This window comes from Podarcis filfolensis, assembly GCF_964270895.1.
Source record: "Podarcis filfolensis genome assembly, chromosome: 17".
Taxonomy (NCBI): domain Eukaryota; kingdom Metazoa; phylum Chordata; class Lepidosauria; order Squamata; family Lacertidae; genus Podarcis; species Podarcis filfolensis.
This window is the reverse complement of record NC_139621.1, coordinates 40,563,395-40,582,425: the sequence shown is the minus strand read 5'-3', so window position 1 is coordinate 40,582,425 and position 19,031 is coordinate 40,563,395. Positions and strand designations below refer to the sequence as shown.

Sequence of the window (19,031 nt, the reverse complement as noted above, 5' to 3'; positions counted from 1 at the left end):
CAAAGTGCTCAGAAAAATCTCTCAAAATCTTTCTACAATTTCTACTTTTAGTTACGTATTTTTTATTTATTTTCTTGATTTAGTGGGGGCAACTGCCCCCTCCTTGGCCACAACCGTGTTAGGAGAGTACATTGAAAAATTGTATGGCTACTTTCTGCATTGATCTGCACACATGGGATACTGGCAAATTTTACTTCTGACTATCCCCACCTCCTCCATAAATTTAGCACGTCGTTCTTAAGTTCTGTTCTTCCTGGCTCTCTTCCCATATCTACCTCATGACATAGTCCTAGTAGACCACCAAATGTGCCCGGCTTGGCAAGTGTAGGAATTGTGAAAGCTACTTTTGTCTAGCAAAAGTCCAAAAAGATGCAACTTGTGTATTACGCATTTTTGTGTTTTTATATTGTCAACCGTCTCGTGATCCTCAGGCAAAAGGCGGTATATAAATTATAGTAGTGCCCAGCGATGGTGAAGGAAGGTGAGGACAGGTGACCTCACCTCGGCCCAAAGTCACCCCCCACCAAAGCAGGCTCAAAGCTTCTCAGAGCTTTTCAGAATCATTTTTCTCAGCAGCTAAAAGGCATTAGCCAAGCATCAGAAACATCCGCTTGCTGTAACTAAAAAGATTGCAACAAAGGTAGGGAACACAGTCCATTGTTTCTCAGGCCTTTCTGATGCCTTCTGGCCTTGCTAAAGAACCACATTGCAACTTACTTTCTGTCCGGGAACCATGCCAGAACAAGAGATTGAAACATATCTGAACACTCTGAAAGCCCTTTCCTGGGAAGGGTGCCAAGAGTCCCAAGAGTCCCAAGACAGCTTTCTGTACATGCTCAGAGGACTCCTGAGGGAGGAGAAAGGAGGAGGGAACTGGAAAGGGGTACATGTGCTTGTGCACATGATTGTGAAACTCGTGCATGCTTTTTGTGACTTATCACACTTGCTCCTTCTACCAGTTCATGGATGGTAGAAATAAAAGCCTTTTCTCCGAAACTATTCCTTGAGTGTCTTTTGACTCCCACTTCCCTTTCCCAGGCGCAATATTTTTCCCACCCGAGGGCAAAGCCTCATATACAGGGGAAAGAAGAGATACTGACAAAAGCGAATTGGCAGATGAAACTATTAGAGTATGCAGAGATGGCAAGACTGACAGGGAAAATCAGAAATCAGGAAGATCAGAACTTCAATAGGGAATGAGACAAAATACAGACTGTACTTAAAAGATCACTGTGATCACGTGAGCTCTTTGGCAGGCTTTTAGTAACTCCTGCAATGTCACAAAGGCTTTGGATACTTTGGAGGACCATAATGTGGAGGAACGATAATATGCATTTGATTTAGATATACAAAGGACCCACAGAGGGTAGGAGGGAAATCATAAGATTCGGAAGAATCTCATTTGATTTTAAAATTCAAATGTGGTAAATGTGAGATTTATTTTGTAAAACCAATAAAAATTATTTTAAAAGAAAAAGAGGGAAAGTAATTATAGCAGCAGTAACAACAACAATAAAAGCATAGACTATGATCAACATAAAAAAAACGAAGATCCCGGCCACTGGGCCCATCACCTCCTGGCAAATAGAAGGGGAAGAAATGGAGGCAGTGAGAGATTTTACTTTCTTGGGCTCCATGATCACTGCAGATGGTGACAGCAGCCACGAAATTAAAAGACGCCTGCTTCTTGGGAGAAAAGCAATGACAAACCTAGACAGCATCTTAAAAAGCAGAGACATCACCTTGCCAACAAAGGTCCGTATAGTAAAAGCTATGGTTTTCCCAGTAGTGATGTATGGAAGTGAGAGCTGGACCTGGAAAAGACCCTGATGTTGGGAAAGATGGAGGGCGCAAGGAGAAGGGGATGACAGAGATAGTGGGACAGTGTTCTCGAAGCTACAAACATGAGCCTGACCAAACTGCGGGAGGCAGTGGAAGACAGGAGGGCCTGGCATGCTCTGGTCCAGGGGATCACGAAGAGTCGGACACGACTAAAGGACTAAACAACAACAATAACAGAGTTGGAAGGGACCCGAGTATCATCTAGTCCAACCCCGTGAAATGAAGGAATATGCAGCTGTCCCATATGGGGATGGAACCTGCAACCAGGGCCGGATTTAGGTCTGATGAGGCTCTAAGCTACTGAAGGTAATGGTGCCCTTTGTATGTCCAGCTGTCCTTTGTCAACCACAAATTGTAGCTGTTTTTTTGTGTTGAATATATTGCTATATGGTATATTTGAACAGTGTTCTCGAAGCTACCAGCCTGAGGGAGGCAGTGGAAGACAGGAGGGCCTGGCGTGCTCTGGTCCAGGGGGTCACGAAGAGGCGGACACGACTAAACGACTCAACAACAACAACACATTTTTGTCCATGCCGGGTCGCTCAACCATTGCTGCTGTGTCCTTTTTTTTTAGCAGATCAAGATGATCTGGTGATAGCAAAAACTGCAAGAGTTTTTTGGGAGGGCAATTATTTGATTATTGATGTAAACCCTCAAAATGCATTTTCTAGAGTTAAGTTTTTACCTCTGTCTTCAGTGCATCTGATTTGGTTTTATTGCTATGGCTAGTGGCTGATGCAAAGAAAGATTCTTCTGAAGTGTAGAGCAGCCGATCTCGACCTTAGTGCCCAAGTCGCTGTTGGACTACAACCCCCATCATCCCTGACAGCCGGCCCTTCCTGCTAGGGATGATGGGAGTTGTAGTCCAACAACAACGTCCTGGGACCCCAAAGTACAGGAGTGCCTGGCGTGCTCTGGTCCGGGGGGTCACGAAGAGTTGGACACCACTAAACGACAACAACATGCTAGCACGGGGAAGCTTGAAAAACTAGTCTCCGCTTTCTCACGGAAGGAAACGCCTCGCCTCTTCTCTGCTTGTCTCTCTTTGCAGATAGGTAGCCGTGTTGGTCTGCCATAGTCAAAAAAAAAAAAAAAAATTCTTTCCAGTAGCACCTTAAAGACCAACTAAGTTAGTTCTTGGTATGAGCTTTCGTGTGCATGCACACTTCTTCAGATACACTGAAACAGAAGTTGCCAGATCCTTCTATATAGTGAGAAGGTGGGGAGGGGTATTACTCAGAAGGGTGGTGGGAATGGGTGATTGGCAGATAGCTGTGATGAGCCTGTTGACGACTCTTAACAACTGCAATAGGTCTTACAGGAAAAAGCAAGGGGTGAGAAGGTGAAAAATGGCTTTGTCATGTATAATGAGATAAGAATCCAATGTCTTTGTTCAGACCAGGTCTCTCCATGGTTTTAAGTTTGGTAATGAGTTGCAATTCAGCAGCTTCTCTTTCCAGTCTATTTCTGAAATTCCTTTGTAGTAAAACAGCTACTTTGAGATCTTTGTAGTAAAACAGCTATCTGCCAATCACCCATTCCCACCACCCTTCTGAGTAATACCCCTCCCCACCTTCTCACTATATAGAAGGATCTGGCAACTTCTGTTTCAGTGTATCTGAAGAAGTGTGCATGCACACGAAAGCTCATACCAAGAACTAACTTAGTTGGTCTTTAAGGTGCTACTGGAAAGAAATTTTTTTTTTTTGTTTTGTCTCTCTTTGGTGGGGGAAGTGGATCCCAACCGCGTTGCACTATTTGAATTTCAGCCTTGCTTTCCAAGCGCAGCTCCCTCCTCGGGGGAAGAACCAGGCAGCGGCGCTTCCGCCTCTGAGCTCCGGGGACGCGCGAGAAGCTGCCGCCTCCCATTCTGTCGGCGCGCCCGGCTCTCTCCTCCTCTTCCGGAGAGACGTTTGGCGCGCCTTGGAGCCATGGACCGGCCGGGCTGGGCGGGCGGGGAAGCGGGCCGGGGGCTGCCCGGAGCCTCCTTCCCGGCCCTGGAGCGGCAGTGGCTGCAGGCGCTGCGGGGAATCAGCGGGGGCGACGAGGAAGCGGCGGGCGCCGCGCTGCGCTGCCTGATGCGCGCCTGCCAGCGCGGGAGCCGAGGGGACCTGTTTCAGTTGCAGGGATACAGGTGAGGGAGCCAGAGGTGGAAGGTGGGGTAGGAATTTGGAGGTCTTAGATATATGTAATTAATATATATACATATATATATGTGTGTGTGTTTTAGATATATATGGTTTTCTTGGGAGAAAAGCAATGACAAACCTAAACAAAAAAAAAAAAATTCCCTTCCAGTAGCACCTTAAAGACCAACTAAGTTAGTTCTTGGTATGAGCTTTCGTGTGCATGCACACTAATTCAGATAAGGTGCTACTGGAAGGGGGAAAAAAAATTTTGTTTTGACTATGGCAGACCAACACGGCTACCTATCTGTAAATGACAAACCTAGACAGCATCCTAAAAAGCAGAGACATCACCTTGCCAACAAAGGTCTGTATAGTTAAAGCTATGGTTTTCCCAGTAGTGAAGTATGGAAGTGAGAGCTGGACCATAAAGAAGGCTGATCGCCAAAGAATGGATGAATTCTGGTGCTGGAGGAGACTCTTGAGAGTCCCATGGACTGCAAGAAGATCCAACCTCTCCATTCTGAAGGAAATCAGCCCTGAGTGCTCACTGGAAGGACAGATCCTGAAGCTGAGGCTCCAAGACTCTGGCCACCTCATGAGAAGAGAAGACTCCCTGGAAAAGACCCTGATGTTGGGAAAGATGGAGGGCACAAGGAGAAGGGGACGACAGAGGACGAGATGGTGGGACAGTGTTCTCGAAGCTACCAGCATGAGTTTGACCAAACTGCGGGAGGCAGTGGAAGACAGGAGTGCCTGGCATGCTCTGGTCCAGGGGGTCACGAAGAGTTGGACACGACTAAACAACAACATAGGTTCCCTATTGGTAGGAGAGAATAACAGAGGCCAACCAGAGAATATTGAGAAGCAAAGCAGCTAGTAAGCTTGATCTTTATTGATCTGTTGCAACAGGGTGCTCCCCTCACCCGCAGGAAAGAGGAGGAACTCTATATGGGCTATATGGGCTCTTGGATACCCCATAAGGGAAAAGGGCAATTTTTGTTTACAACAAAGGGACGCCGGGTCATGTAGCTGAACCCCCTGCGATGCAGGAATCTCAAAAAGATCACAAATGTCAGGTTGTGCACTTGGGCAGGAAGAGCCAGGTGCACAAATGTAAGATGGTAAAAGGTGTATTTCACATATTGTTAACTAGCTTTGTGTCCTCTTGTGAAATTTTGAAATCAGTTTTCTGAAGGGTATTTTAGTAATTATTGTAATTGTTAATAAGTCTCTGTTTAAGTATTACATGTTGGTATTTCAAGAGTTAATTTTATTGTGTATTATTAAATTCTAATACATTATTGAATGTTACTTTATTTTAAAGTTATGTTTTTATTATGATCTTGTATTTCATCAGATTATTCTAAGGTGTGTGGACTTTGTTGTTGTAAACTGCCTTGTGTACAGTAATATAGAAAGGCGGTATACATATTAAAGGTGAAATAAAAATGGAATGAGCACAATGAGGCAGCTTAAAAAGTATTGAGACCTATTCTTTTGGGTGATTCCCCACCCCCACCCCCAAGCTGAGACAACTAATTTTTTATGTATGTATTTTTTAATGGATGATTCTTACGTCTAGACATTTTGCAGAATTCTATGTGGAAAATCAAAAATTTGTTTCCTAAATCAATCATTATTTCCCTTCCAGCCTTATTTCTGTCTCTGACCTCCAGTCTCAACAGCGGATGCCTTGCTGCAGTCATCTAACCTGGAGCTCCGATGAATTCAGGGAATGGGTTCGCCAAGGTGAAGGCGTCTTGTCTAACCAGAGAAGGTTGCAACGGACACACTTGATACTCGTGGGCTACTTGACGGATGAAAGACTTGGGGAGAAAGAGAAGTTGGTGGATGGTAGTTTGTATGTGCGAGACAACACTGGCGAGTTGCCCTGCACGGTACGGCTTGAGGACTGCCTTCTCTTTTGCTTTCTAACACTGTTTCTAACAAACAGAGATGCGGGTGGCGCTGGGGTCTAAGCCACTGAGCCTTTTGGGCTTGCCGATCTGAAGGTCGGCGGTTCAAATCCCCACGACGGGGTGAGCTCCCGTTGCACTGTCCCAACTCCTGCCAACCTAGCAGTTTGAAAGCACACCAGTGCAAGTAGATAAATAGGTACTGCTGCGGCGGAAAGGTAAACGCCGTTTCCGTGCGCTTTGGCTTTTGTCGCGGTGTCCCATTGCGCCAGAAGCGGTTTAGTCATGCCGGCCACATGATGCAGAAAGCTGTCTGTGGACAAACGCCGGCTCCCTCAGCCTGAAAGTGAAATGAGCGCCGCAACCCCATAGTCGCCTTTGACTGGACTTAACCATCCAGGGGTCCTTTACCTTTACCTATTCAAAGTACCAATTTCATAGAAAATGTGTTCCTAATAGAGTCTCTGTCTCTCTTTGGTTCAGCTCCTGCGTTTTAAGCTTGAGTGGCTAGGGTGTCTGTTGCTGTTTCCCAGCTGGATATACATCCCCAAAGCAGGCAAGAGCACAGCTGGGTATTTGGAGATCATGCAAGACCCAGTCCAAGTGATGCCTGGTCCAGAGAAAACTCTTGATATCCTCCCTGTTTTCTACCCGAGACAAGCTGCACAGCTGCTCAGTGCCAGGTAAAGGTTCAGTCTTGCCTGCCAGATACTTCCAGCAGCCATGATTGTTAGACCGGTTGTTGTCTTCCACCAAGGGAGCAAGCTGTCTGAGAAAATGAATACAGTCGTAACTTGGATCCCAAACGCCTTGGTACTTGGACGCTTTGGCTCCCGAATGCCGCAAACCTGGAAGTGACTGTTCCGGTTTGCGACCTATTTTTGAAAGCTGAATGTCCGTCGGAGTTTCCTGCAGCTGATCAGAAGCCGCGCTTTGGTTTCCGAATGTTTTGGAAGTCGAACAGACTTCCGGAATGGGTTCCATTTGACTTCCGAGGTATGACTGCACAGAAATACGATGTTCCACAAGCTTCTGTTGGAGTGGTGAATGATTTGGCTTAAGTAAAGACAAGTCATTCAAGCTTGTAACGTAAATTATTTTCCTGCCTTTGGCAGAATGTAACCTAGAGGAGGATGGTCTAGCCAGATTTGTTGCTGCTGTTGCAATTTTCTGTTTATATAGGTAGACTCACCTTGGTATGATCTCCTTTTTTTTTTAGGCCACAATATAAGGAGATGACAAAGCTGAATGTGGCAGGCGAACTGTGTAGGCTGAGCACTATTCTCTACATCCACCAAAATACCTTCTTTTTCATCTTCCTGAAGTGCTTTAGTTCAGCTACCTGTATCCCAGTATTTGTGCAGGTAAGCTGTCCCAGAAAATTCACTGTTACACCTGTACTGTAGCTCAGCCAAGCTGAGTCAGAGCTCTATTTCTTTTCCACGTTTCAAAATATTGCCTCTACACTAAGAGTTCATATTGCGATATATTCATTATGTAGGTCACATTCATGATGTAAAGTTACAGTCGTACTCTGGTTTTCGAACAGTTTAGTTCTCAAACGTTTTGGCTCCCAAACATCACAAACCCGGAAGTGACTGTTCTAGTTTGCGAACTATTTTTGTAAGCCGAGGGTCCAACGGGACTTCCACAGCTTCGATTGGCTGCAGGAGCTTCCTGCAGCCAATCAGAAGCCACGCTTTGGTTTCCGAACATTTTGGAAGTCAAACGGACTTCTGGAATGGATTCCATTTGACTTCCAAGGTACAACTGCAATAGGTAGCACAGTCCAGGGTTCAAATCTCCCATTGTTCTAGGTGCATTTTGCGACAATGAAATTCATTAGTGCGAGCAGTTTCTGAGCTCTGGGTACAGTGGTACCTCGGGTTACATAGACTTCAGGTTACAGACACTGCTAACCCAGAAATAGTGCTTCAGGTTAAGAACTTTGCTTCAGGTTGAGAACAGAAATCGTGCTCCGGCGATGTGGTGGCAGCGGGAGGCCCCATTAGCTAAAGTGGTGCTTCAGGTTAAGAACAGTTTCAGGTTAAGTACAGACCTCTGGAACAAATTAAGTACTTAACCCGAGGTACCACTGTACTGCGCCTAAGATTTCAGATTAAAGCTGTAGAGTGGAAGGAAAGGAGGACCTTTTCCTGCCTCTCCACTTCCAGCTACGCTCTGAAGACTGGAGAAGAGACCCTCTTAAGAATATTAGGGGGGTGGGCAGGAGAAGGACTAGACCATGTGAAAAATGAACATAATATTTTAGCTGCAGCTCATTCATTTTCAGCTTTGTATTCTTGTTATAAAAAAGCACACCTAGACATTCCGTCATTGTGCCCATAACTCAGGACTAAGGTGCCATTTAGCTCCTAGCTTTCATATCTCAGTTTCTAACACTGGTGCAGTCATCTTAGAGGTGCTGTGTAACTGCCGTGACCCATAAATACCAGCTGAGATGCATCGCAGCTAGTTTTGAGGCTGGTGGATAAGGCTCTTGTTGGAAGAATATATTTCTTGAGAGTGTGCTGAATTATGACTCACCTTCTGGTTTTTCTGTCCTAGAGATCTTCCCAGTTGGTTTGGCATCACGTGCTACAGCTTGGGCATCGGTATGTCCTCACTGCTCTTAAAACGGCTTGCCTTAAAGCTTCTGGACTGAAGGTATTCATCACCAGCTCCTCCTCACACCTTCTACCTTACTGTACGGAACGAGTGAAGGAGCAATCTTTGGACAGTACTTCAGAAGGAAGTCCAACTGTGTCTGTTTCCACCAAGGCCTGTGAGCAGCTTAGCAGCTCGTTGGAGTTGGAGGAGGAAGCGAAGACGGTGGCTCCAGCTCGGAAGTCCCAGATGATCTCCTATGCAGTAAGCAAGCAGTATCTCCTGCACAGAGAGAACCTCACCCTGAAATTGGTTCCTCTACCTTGGGATTCAAGAAGGTGTCTTTGGATTTCTCCAGAACAGGGCACATCGTTAGTAATGTTTCCTTTCTCTGTTCCTTTTCCAGGGCACTATCACCCAGGTGCTAAATGCCCAAGCTGGGCTCTATGAACTGGACAACAAGTTCACTCTGTGCCTTGCTTATCAGCAGATGTTGACTTATGGCCGTGGGCTCCGACCAGGAGCAGGTGTAGAGGTGAGACTAAGGTCCTAGAGTTGGCGCTTTAAGAAGAAGTAGGGTTGGGTGACATCACCTAGAGACATCACCTTGACAACAAAGGTCCGTATGGTTAAAGCTATGGTTTTCTCAGTAGTGATGTATGGAAGTGAGAGCTGGACCATTAAGAAGGCTGATCGCCGAAGAATTGATGCTTTTGAATTCAGGTGCTGGAGGAGACTCTTGAGAGTCCCATGGACTGCAAAAAGATCATACCTATTCATTCTGAAGGAAATCAGCCCTGAGTGCTCACTGGAAGGACAGATCCTGAAGTTGGGGCTCCAAGACTTTGGCCACCTCATGAGAAGAGAAGACTTCCTGGAAAAGACCCTGATGTTGGGAAAGATGGAGGGCACAAGGAGAAGGGGACGACAGAGGACGAGATGGTTGGACGGTGTTCTCGAAGCCACCAGCATGAGTTTGACCAAACTGCGGGAGGCAGTGGAAGACAGGAGTACCTGGCGTGCTCTGGTCCAGGGGGTCACGAAGAGTCAGACACGACTAAATGACTAAACAACAAGGGTTGGGTGATATCTGGTTTTCAACATCATAAATATATTGCAGCTAAATACTACGATATGCTGATATATCGCAATGTCTGACTCTGGCATGTATCTCAGCTGCTTCTTCCTCCCAACCTTAGAGAAGGAAAAAGCAGCTGAGACACATCGCTCAACCCTGCTGCGCCAGCCCCCATGCTGCTCTAGCTCACATGAGCTGGGAAGGGACCAGGGCTTTGTTGAACTCAGCTGAGGGTGGGAAGCAAGCCCCTATGCTGCTGGGGCTCACACGAGCCAAAGGGGCAGGGAGCAAGATTTTAAGCAATCTTGCTTAAAATGTATATAGGAAGTGCAGTGTAAGCGATGGAAGTCAATGAAATTTTATTATTATTTTCATATTGAGATATTAGTAGAATAAATTGTTCTCATCCTGAAGCAAAGTTCTTAACCTGAGGTACTATTTCTGGGTTAACGGAGTCTGTAACCTGAAGCATATGTAACCTGAAGCATATGTAACCCGAGGTACCACTGTATGTGCCTATTTGAAGTGTATATGTGTGTATTTGCATTTGTATTTGTTTTGCTTATATTTTGTAACAATTATGTTAAATAAAAATTATTTATAAAAAACCCAAAAACAAAGGGGCAGGGAGCTTCCTCAAAGGCGCTGACAGGAACATTCTTAGGCTCCGCCTGCCTGTCTGCGCTGTTGCTCTCTGCAGGCAATTTGAGCCTTCTCAAATTGTCTGAAACCGGTATCATGGGCTGAAAGCCATACAAGTTTCAGACAATTTATAAATATATCGCCCAGCTCTAATGATGGAGTCTGGCCTGGCCGTTGCCCATCCCTCAAATGCAGCACAGCCAAGAGCAAGAACCAAGAGTCGCCGGAGCCCGATTTCTGTTCTCATCCTGAAGCAAAGTTCTTAACCCGAGGTACTATTTCTGGGTTAGCAGAGTCTGTAACCTGAAGTGTATGTAACCTGAAGCATATGTAACCCGAGGTACCACTGTAATGTTTGACTGGTGGGATATTGGGTGAAATCATTTGGTCTTTTTTATGGAAACTGCAGTACAGTGGTACCTCGGGTTACAGACGCTTCAGGTTACAGACTCCGCTAACCCAGAAATAGTGCTTCAGGTTAAGAACTTTGCTTCAGGATGAGAACAGAAATCGTGCAGTGGGAGGCCCCATTAGCTAAAGTGGTACCTCAGGTTAAGAACGGACCTCCAGAACGAATTAAGTACTTAACCCGAGGTACCACTGTAGCTTTCAGAACTCACTGTTTCCTTGATGCTGATCTGTCCACTTGTCTTACAGCTCCAAGACGTCCACCTTGTGCAGAAGCCCCTGGCTGCCTCGCCTTCCGTCCTTGGAGCTTGCCTGCGCAGTGTGGTTGTGCTGAAGAGCTTTTCGCCGTGCAGCACGTTATACCAGCCTGTAGCCTTATTTGGGAATTTTTATATTCAGCTGCTTTTGCGTTTCAATTTGAGCCTGCCGCTCTACATCTGGCTGGTCAGCTTGCTAGAGACCTTTGAGCAGAGGTGAGTGAAGTGTAGGTGGGTCCCCACGAGGCAAGACGCAGCGATCACAGCAAGAACCTTTTTTGAACTACATCACTGGGAAACAGGGGCAAAGCAACTGTTTATATACATTCACGGTGTGTCAAGTGTGGAGAAAATTTCCAGAATGGTAGGCATTAAACAGCAAATAATTCTTGGCCTTTTATGCCTTTTATGCATTAGCACAATAAGCAGAACAAAATCCCATTGATGCCAGTATTTGTGCTGTAAAAAATTTAGATGTAGGCATTTGGGTGATGAAAAGACTCCTTCATTTTCTTCCTGTAAAATATTTTGTGTGTGTGAGAGAGAAAGAGAGAGAGAGAGGTGTGCACAGTCCACAAGATTTGATTTGCATCTGCAGCTTTGGGAAGCAGCCTGATACATTTCAGAGCTGCCCTGTTCCTTTTCAATTCCATGTATTATTCTGGACCAAATTAGATCAGTTTAAAAATAAGTTGTATTTGCCTCTCACTGTCTTAAAAGCTTATAACAGATTAAAACTCTGACCCAACCCCTGGTAATTTTACATACTGTAGAAGATGGCAGTTAATAACATAGTAATGAAGAACTTGAGACCAAAGTGGGAGGGTAACAAAGGACTTCGATCACAGAAGGTATAAAATGTCCCATTGTGTGGGACTGACCTTTTCTTGGATGTGTACATTCACATCCCATATCCTTTCCCCTTACTGTTGTCTCGGCTTGTTCTGTGCTTCCTTCCTACTATCTCCACCTGTTGTTTGCATTTCCCCCTTCCTGGAGTTTTTATTTGAGGGTTGCTTGAACCTGACAGGCGCTGATGCATCCATAATTCCTCCTAGGTTTTGTATCCTTCCGCACCAGCAGTCCTTGCATTGCCTTAGCCACCAAGCCCAGGGGGCAGCAGAGAAGTTTATTGTTCCTATTCTGAATGTTCTGGTGCCCCTCGGAAAAGAAGAGAGAAACATCCATCAAGAGATTCTGGCGGAAGAGCACCACTGCCCCCTGCAGCAGGTAATTCTACTCCTGACTGTGCAGGGACATGGGTGGTGCTGTGATCTAAACCACTGGGCCTCTTGGGCTTGCCAGTCGGAAGGTCGGTGGTTCGAATCCCCGTGACAGAGCGAGCATCACACCCCATAGTCAAATTCCTCTGGACTTAACTGTCCATGGGTCCTTTACCTTTAGCTCCATGAATGGAGGACTTGCTAGTAATGTTGAGAGGATGTCTAAACCGATCGGAAGGTCGGCGGTTTGAATCCCCGCAACGGAGCAAGCTTCCGTTGCTCTGTCCCAGCTCCTGCCAACCTAGCAGTTTGAAAGCACACCAGTGCAAGTAGATAAATAGGTACCGCTCTGGCGGGAAGGTAAACAGTGTTTCTGTGCGCTCTGGTTTCCGTCACGGTGTCCCGTTGCACCAGAAGCGGTTTAGTCCTGCTGGCCACATGACCCGGAAAGCTGTCTGTGGACAAATGCCGGCTCTCTTAGCCTGAAAGCGAGATGAGCGCCACAACCCCATAGTCACCTTTGACTAGACTTAACCGTCCAGGGGTCCTTTACCTTTTCTTACTCCTGATTGTAGCCCCGAGTGCTTCCGTCTCTTCCTGGAGATAGAGGATAATTTGACGCTCTCAATCCTTTCCTAGTATCAGATTTTGGAGCCGCCATGTCAGATTCCGCCTTTCTCTCTGCTGTCTGCCATGGCTGAGAAGAAGGGCTGGGAAAGCCTCAGTCCCCTGCAACAGCTGAACTCAGCCCCTGAGCTCTGCAACGTAATCGCCGCGGAGCTGAATCGCCGATTGGCCTGGTCCTACTCCAGTTTATCTGCTGAGAGCTTTCAGCCTCGGATGGTAAGTGCTAGATTCAACTTCCTAAAAGCAGCAATGTTCCTGCACTTGCTGGGGGTTGAACTGGTTGACCCTCTGTCAGGGACCGTGCTGAGGAAGGCTGCACTGAGGAGGAATGGTGGAAGCCATCCCCTCCCTCTGCTCCTGAATCTTCCCAGGAGCAGGAGGACAATATAGATTTGGAATGGTGGTTTGCAGAGGGGCATAGTTCAGAAGGCAGAAGCTGGGAAATACTGGATGGGGAGCAGCTAGGAGAAGAAACACTGGATGGAGCGTCTCCACCCCCATCGTTCTACCCAGACACTGAGGTCCAGCGCCGAGGGCCTTCTGGTGGTTCCATCACTGCGAGAAGCCACGTTACAGGGAACCAGGCAGAGGGTCTTCTCGGTAGTGGTGCCCTCCCTGTGGAACGCCCTCCCACCAGATGTCAAAGAGAACAACTACCACACTTTTAGAGGACATCTGAAGGCAGCCCTGTTTAGGGAAGCTTTTAATGTTTGATGTATTACGGTATTTTAATATTTTGTTGGAAGCCGCCCAGAGTGGCTGGGGAAGCCCAGCCAGATGGGCGGGGTATAAATGATAAATTATTATTATTATTATTATTATTATTATTATTATTATTATTATTATTAAAAGAGGGGTTTACAGATTTACAGTCGTTGGACAGCATTCCTCCAGCACCCTCCCCAAGGTTGAGAAGAGCTCAGAAAGTCTCAGAACAGAAAGCGCAGAGGGTACAAGCTCAGATTACAAGATGTAGGAGTGACGTAGATCAATAGAGACGGAAGGGGTGTAAGCCTCAATTGGGAGCACCGCCATTCTGGGTAGATGCTTTCTTTTGTCCTTCGCTGTGTTTATTAAAGAGACTAACTGGTAATAATTCCCTTTCATTTGATCTGCCCACTAACAGCCATGGGGGAGGAAGCCAATTCGCTGAAGCGTGACACCCTCAGGGCTCCCTTCCAACTCTACAATCTGCAATCCTGTGATTTTAAGTGCTTTGCACACTCCCATCGTGTTATACAAATGCTTATTATTTCATTACAAAGAGATCCCTGGAAAATGTGTGGGAATCGCATCATTTAATCATTATGACTTGTCTGTGTTCTTCACCTTTCTCTTTTCTCTTTTTTGGGTGTGTAGGTGTTGCTTGGGTGGCTGGACTCTTCCAGCAGTGGCTCCCTCAAGTTACAAGACAGAAGCAAAGCAGTCCCTTGTATAATATTCCACAGAGATGGCCGGCCATTTGCTGATACGTCTTTAGTAGGTGTGTCCATCCTATATCGATTCTGTGATTTGAGTGCTCTTAAAAACCAACAATATGATGCTGGCTCTTAGGACTTAGAAAATTATTACACAGCTTTGATTTTAAGAGGATAGCTTTCTTCAAAAGAAACCATTGTATTGGACCTTTAAACAAAAACCCTGGGAAGATAGATTAGCCCATAGTAAGAACATAGTATAGTATTCTAAACAAATTTCCAAAATACAATACTAAGACAGCTTTTACATTTGAACAAAATTGCCAAAATAGATTGTTACACATCACGATAAAAAGGTCTGACACCTGACAGGGAAACCAAATAGCCTGTTCTTAGCCGTGCAATCTTCACCAACCAAGTCAAGAAAATGCATTTTTTTAAACCAGCTTTGTATTAATTAAGAAGCACGGAGACAAATATTTGCAATTCCTCGGACTTCAGAAAGGGGTGAAATAATGTTGCCTTTAATTTTAAAAGGGCTCTTGATATCTGTGGTTTAATTTTGCTTTGGGTTCTAGCTCTGGAGAAGGCCTGTGCAACATTAGGGACAAACATACTGTAACTTGTAACTAGCCTTTATTGGCATAAGTTAAAACAGTAAAATCATAAAATCATACAAAGTCATCCAAATAGATTGATAATCCAAACACATACAGTATATGAAAGACTAAATAACCACCATTGAATAAATCAGGTAACTTTAGATTTAGCTTTAAAGATCTCGGCTAAGTACCCTGAAACAATCTTGGTAGTTTTGGGAGTATCATCCCTCACCAAATATTGGATTGCAAGTTGATATTTTCAGTTGTCAGGGAGTCGCCAGGAGAACTCTGCAGTGTATAACCGGCTGCTGCTGTGGTTTGTGGGGCAGCGGGAAAAGGGGCTTTCCAATTCTTGCTAAATTTCTGATGCTGCTGAGGGCTCTGGCTTGGAGAAAGATCTTATTTTATCTTGCCCTCCAGCCTGCCTGCCCCTTCCCATACAGTGGTACCTCGGGTTACATACGCTTCAGGTTACAGACTCCGCCAACCCAGAAATAGTACCTCGGGTTAAGAACTTTGCTTCAGGATGAGAACAGAAATCGTGCTCTGGCGATTTTTGGCAGCAGCAGGAGGCCCCATTAGCTAAAGTGGTGCTTCAGGTTACGAACAGTTTCAGGTTAAGGACGGACCTCCGGAACGAATTAAGTACTTAACCCGAGGTACCACTATAATTGGAGTCCCCCTCATCCCTATTTTACCTTCATAAACAGATTGCTAACTTTGTCTCAAGTGACTACAGATGGAAATGCACTGGTGTCCGGACTACTTTGCGCTCAAAGGCGGATTCTCAAAGCGAAGCCAGATTTCTCAGTCTCTGCCCCTGGAATATACTGGGTCAGATAAGGATGAGTTTGTGTTTTGAGAATAAGAGATTTGGCACAGAGAGTAGAATGGCTTGCTTTAGATTTGAGGACCAAGCCTTCTGCAAGCAGCTCCACAGTTGAGCTCACAGTTAAGACTTTTTATTTAGCCAGCTTTGCTTAACTGTTGGTGTGGTGTCTATTTCTGTTACTGTTGTTTGTTTATTGCAGGCTGCCTCCTGCAGGTAGAAATATTTCAGTTTGTAATCGAGCAATTCCTTCGAAGTGATTTCCCTTCTTGGCAGCAGCTGGGGTCACACGAGCACATAAAGGAGAAGAAAACAAGGCAAGTTTCCACAAGCTGGTCTCCGACCGTAATTAATAAATAATAAATAAATAAATAAATAAATAAATAATAGTTTTTATTTATATTCCGCTCTCCCCAGCCAAGGCCGGGCTCAGGGCGGCTAACAAGAAATCATAATAACAAGTTGAATCAATACAACTTAAGAACAAGATTAAAATACAACATTAAAATACTGAAACATTAAAATATTAGCCCAAATGCATAGGGGAGGGGAGGAAATAGTCTAGACTCCCCCAAATATATGGGAAGGGAAAGGGGGGCAAAGCTAATAATTATTATTATTAAGGCAAGTCTCCCCCTTTCTCTGAGCCCCCGAAAGATTGAGACCATGGCAGGGCCTCAGAGTGGTACAAAAAAAGCACACGGGTGGAAGGTTCTAATATAGAAGGTTCTCCTCAAGCGGTGGAGGAGGAAGAAGAGAAGAAGAGTTTGGATTTGATATCCCGCTTTATCATTACCCTAAGGAGTCTCAAAACGGCTCACATTCTCCTTTCCCTTCCTCCCCCACAACAAACACTCTGTGGGGTGAGTGAGTAACTCAGTAAACCTTCTGCTTCCCCCAAGGCTCTGGATCGCCCTTTTCTCATGCACGGATAGTGTTAGGATTCTGCCAGTGGCTCCTGGCTGGTTGCCCAGAAAGTATAAAGACAAGGAAGGTTTCTTACCATCTTCTTTTTATTCAGTAATTACAGAGAGAAGCTATAGAGCCCAGCCTCTTGGATAATGGCATTATCCCGAATGAATCTCCAACCCCCCGTCTCTCCCAGTTCCTCATTCATCACTTCTATGGGTGCTGCTACAGGTCCTCTGAGCTCTTTGCTCTCCTACTTCGAAGGCTTGCCGGGTTCTGGGAGACGGAGGGTCTGGAAAGCTTTCTAAAGACACGGTGTCCATCAGTTGTCGCCCCTCTGCTGCTTCTTCCTCCTCCTTTCCCATTGTTTCCCAACTTTCCCCCTCATCTGCCTCTGAGCTGTGACCTCCCGTAAACCCCTGTTGTAAATCTAAACTGTCTTCCACTTCCTCCTCCCTGGAAGGGTCAGGGAGGGGAGCTGGTCTCTACCATTCCTCCTCTGCCCCTGACAGATACAGTGGTTCCTTGGCTTTCAAACAGAATTCATTCTGGGAGTCCATTCGATTCCCGGAACTGTTTGAAAACCAAAGCGTGGCTTCTGGTTTTCTGCAGGAGTGTCCTGTAGCCAATCAGAAGTTGCGCCGGACGTTTGGCTTCCGAAAACCGTTTAGAAACTGGAGCACTATCTTCCAGGTTTTGATCGTTCAGGAGCCGATTTGTTCAGGAGCCAAGCCATTCAGCTTCCAAGGTACGACTGTAGTGTCCTTTTGGTAAATGATGGCACAGTCTTGGAGTTTGCTGCTCTTCTGCCCAGAGGGCATTTAAAGCAGCTTCACAGCATAAGAAATGCAAACAAAGAAAAAATTACCTACTGGGAAGTGGGCATACACTTTTAATAACATACGTAAACTAAAATTCAGCAATAATATGAAAACTGGCGGCAGCAGTCAGCAAAAAAGTCCTGTCCAACAGAGAGATGGTTTTAGCAAACACACCCCGAAAGGCTTGCCTCTGCAATCCTTTTCCACAGCTATGTTTACAGTGGTACCTTGGTTCTCAAACGCCTTGGTACTCAAACAACTCGGAACCCAAACACTGTAAACCCAAAAGTAAGTGTTCCGGTTTGCAAACCTTTTTCGGAAGCCGAACGTGCTCCGTTATGAGAGTTACACTTTATTTTTGAGTGCCACACTTCCATTTTGAGTGTTACGATGAGGTCTGTCTGTTTTTGCTATTTATTTTGGGGGTTTTTGTTTTTGCAGCTTTGTTTTGTTTTTGTGACTGTGTGGAACCCAGTTCAGCTACTGAATGATTGATTGTGTGACTGCAGTACATTGTTTATGGCTTTCATTTTGTGGATCTACGGTCTTGTTAGATAGTGAAATTCATGTTAAATTGCTGTTTGAGGGGTTGTTTTTAAAAGTCTGGAACAGATTAATCAATTTTGCATTACTTTCTATGGGAAAGCGCACCTTGGTTTTGGAACGCTTTGGTTTTGGAACAGACTTCCGGAACGGATTAAGTTTGAGAACCAAGGTCCCACTGTATTTATTTTTGTAAATAATGGGCTTGAGCTGTACTCACCCCTCTTCTCTGCTCTCCTCCAAGGCCTTGCATACAGTTTTGTTTTGAGGATGTGGAGATCCTTTATACTCCTGAAAAGAGAGGCTCCGAGGGTTGCCGAGCGAATGAAAGGACCTCTTCTCACGCAGAAGGCGATGGCTCCTCAGCCGCTGAGCCAAGATCGCAAGAGGGGAGAATATCCGGCGCAGGAAGGGCAGAGTCGGGCGCCAGCACAGCAGAGCCTTCCCAGGGCAGCGCTGCGGAAGCGGCCTGCGTGTCCCGCCTGTTCCTTGTGACGCAGAAAGAGGGACTCGTCTGGCGCAACTATCTGCCGACTTCCGGAGACGGGGGCAAAGGCGGCCGGGCAGCGCAACTCTGCTTTCAAGCCACAGTGGTATGGATGGGCAGCCCTGAACTGTGCAAGAATCTTGGAGAAACCGGGTGCCGGCCAGAGTTTACCACTTCCGCTCTGCAAGAGACCAGTGAAGCCCAGCAGAAAGTAAGACAGGCGAGGGGGCAAGGGATGTTTTCAGAATCCTCTCCGAGGTTGGAGTGGAGGGAGCTGGGTTGACTTTTGAGAGAAGTGCTGCTTCCTGCATTGTTCCTCTACTGATGTATATTGCATTTCCAGCGTTCTGCAGCTGGTTTTACCGTATTTTTCGCTCCATAAGACACACTTTTTCCCTCCTAAAATGCAAGGGAAAATGTGTGTGCGTCCTATGGAGCGAATGCAGGGGGGAGGCAGGCGGGAAAAGCTCCCAAGAGCCGCACACAAGCTCCGTGCGCTCTTGGGAGGGAGAAGGGACTGACTGGCTGCACCAGTCCCTTCTCCCACCTCCCAGAAAAGCCAGGAGAAGCCGCACGGCCCCTTTAAAGAGCATGCGGCTTTCGCAGAAGCCTGGAGAGCGAGAGGTGTCGGTGCGCACTGACCCCTCTCGCTCTCCAGGATTCAGGGATTTTCTTGATTTCCCCCCCTAAAAA

At 46.0% G+C, this 19,031-nt stretch overlaps 1 protein-coding gene and 1 long non-coding RNA gene across 5 annotated transcripts in view; one reads left to right on the top strand and one right to left on the bottom strand.

The window, feature by feature from the left end:
- Positions 1–19,031, bottom strand: part of LOC310753081 — a 98,611-nt gene that overhangs the window by 36,220 nt on the left and 43,360 nt on the right. The window lies entirely within an intron of this gene.
- CTC1 (CST telomere replication complex component 1) overlaps positions 1–19,031 on the top strand; it is a 42,248-nt gene that overhangs the window by 9,097 nt on the left and 14,120 nt on the right. For 2 of the 4 annotated variants that reach the window (XM_083592854.1, XM_083592855.1), the window contains 11 exons: positions 5,623–5,869; positions 6,371–6,570; positions 7,107–7,251; positions 8,456–8,758; positions 8,901–9,029; positions 10,872–11,095; positions 11,938–12,109; positions 12,742–12,945; positions 14,089–14,212; positions 15,781–15,895; positions 18,096–18,549. In XM_083592854.1, the coding sequence (XP_083448980.1) occupies positions 5,623–5,869; positions 6,371–6,570; positions 7,107–7,251; positions 8,456–8,758; positions 8,901–9,029; positions 10,872–11,095; positions 11,938–12,109; positions 12,742–12,945; positions 14,089–14,212; positions 15,781–15,895; positions 18,096–18,549 (2,317 nt within the window). Of the gene's footprint in view, positions 1–3,743; positions 3,977–5,622; positions 5,870–6,370; positions 6,571–6,595; positions 6,884–7,106; positions 7,252–8,455; positions 8,759–8,900; positions 9,030–10,871; positions 11,096–11,937; positions 12,110–12,741; positions 12,946–14,088; positions 14,213–15,780; positions 15,896–18,095; positions 18,550–19,031 lie in introns of those variants that run through there. The other 2 variants (XM_083592853.1, XM_083592856.1) reach the window with 2 other exon arrangements.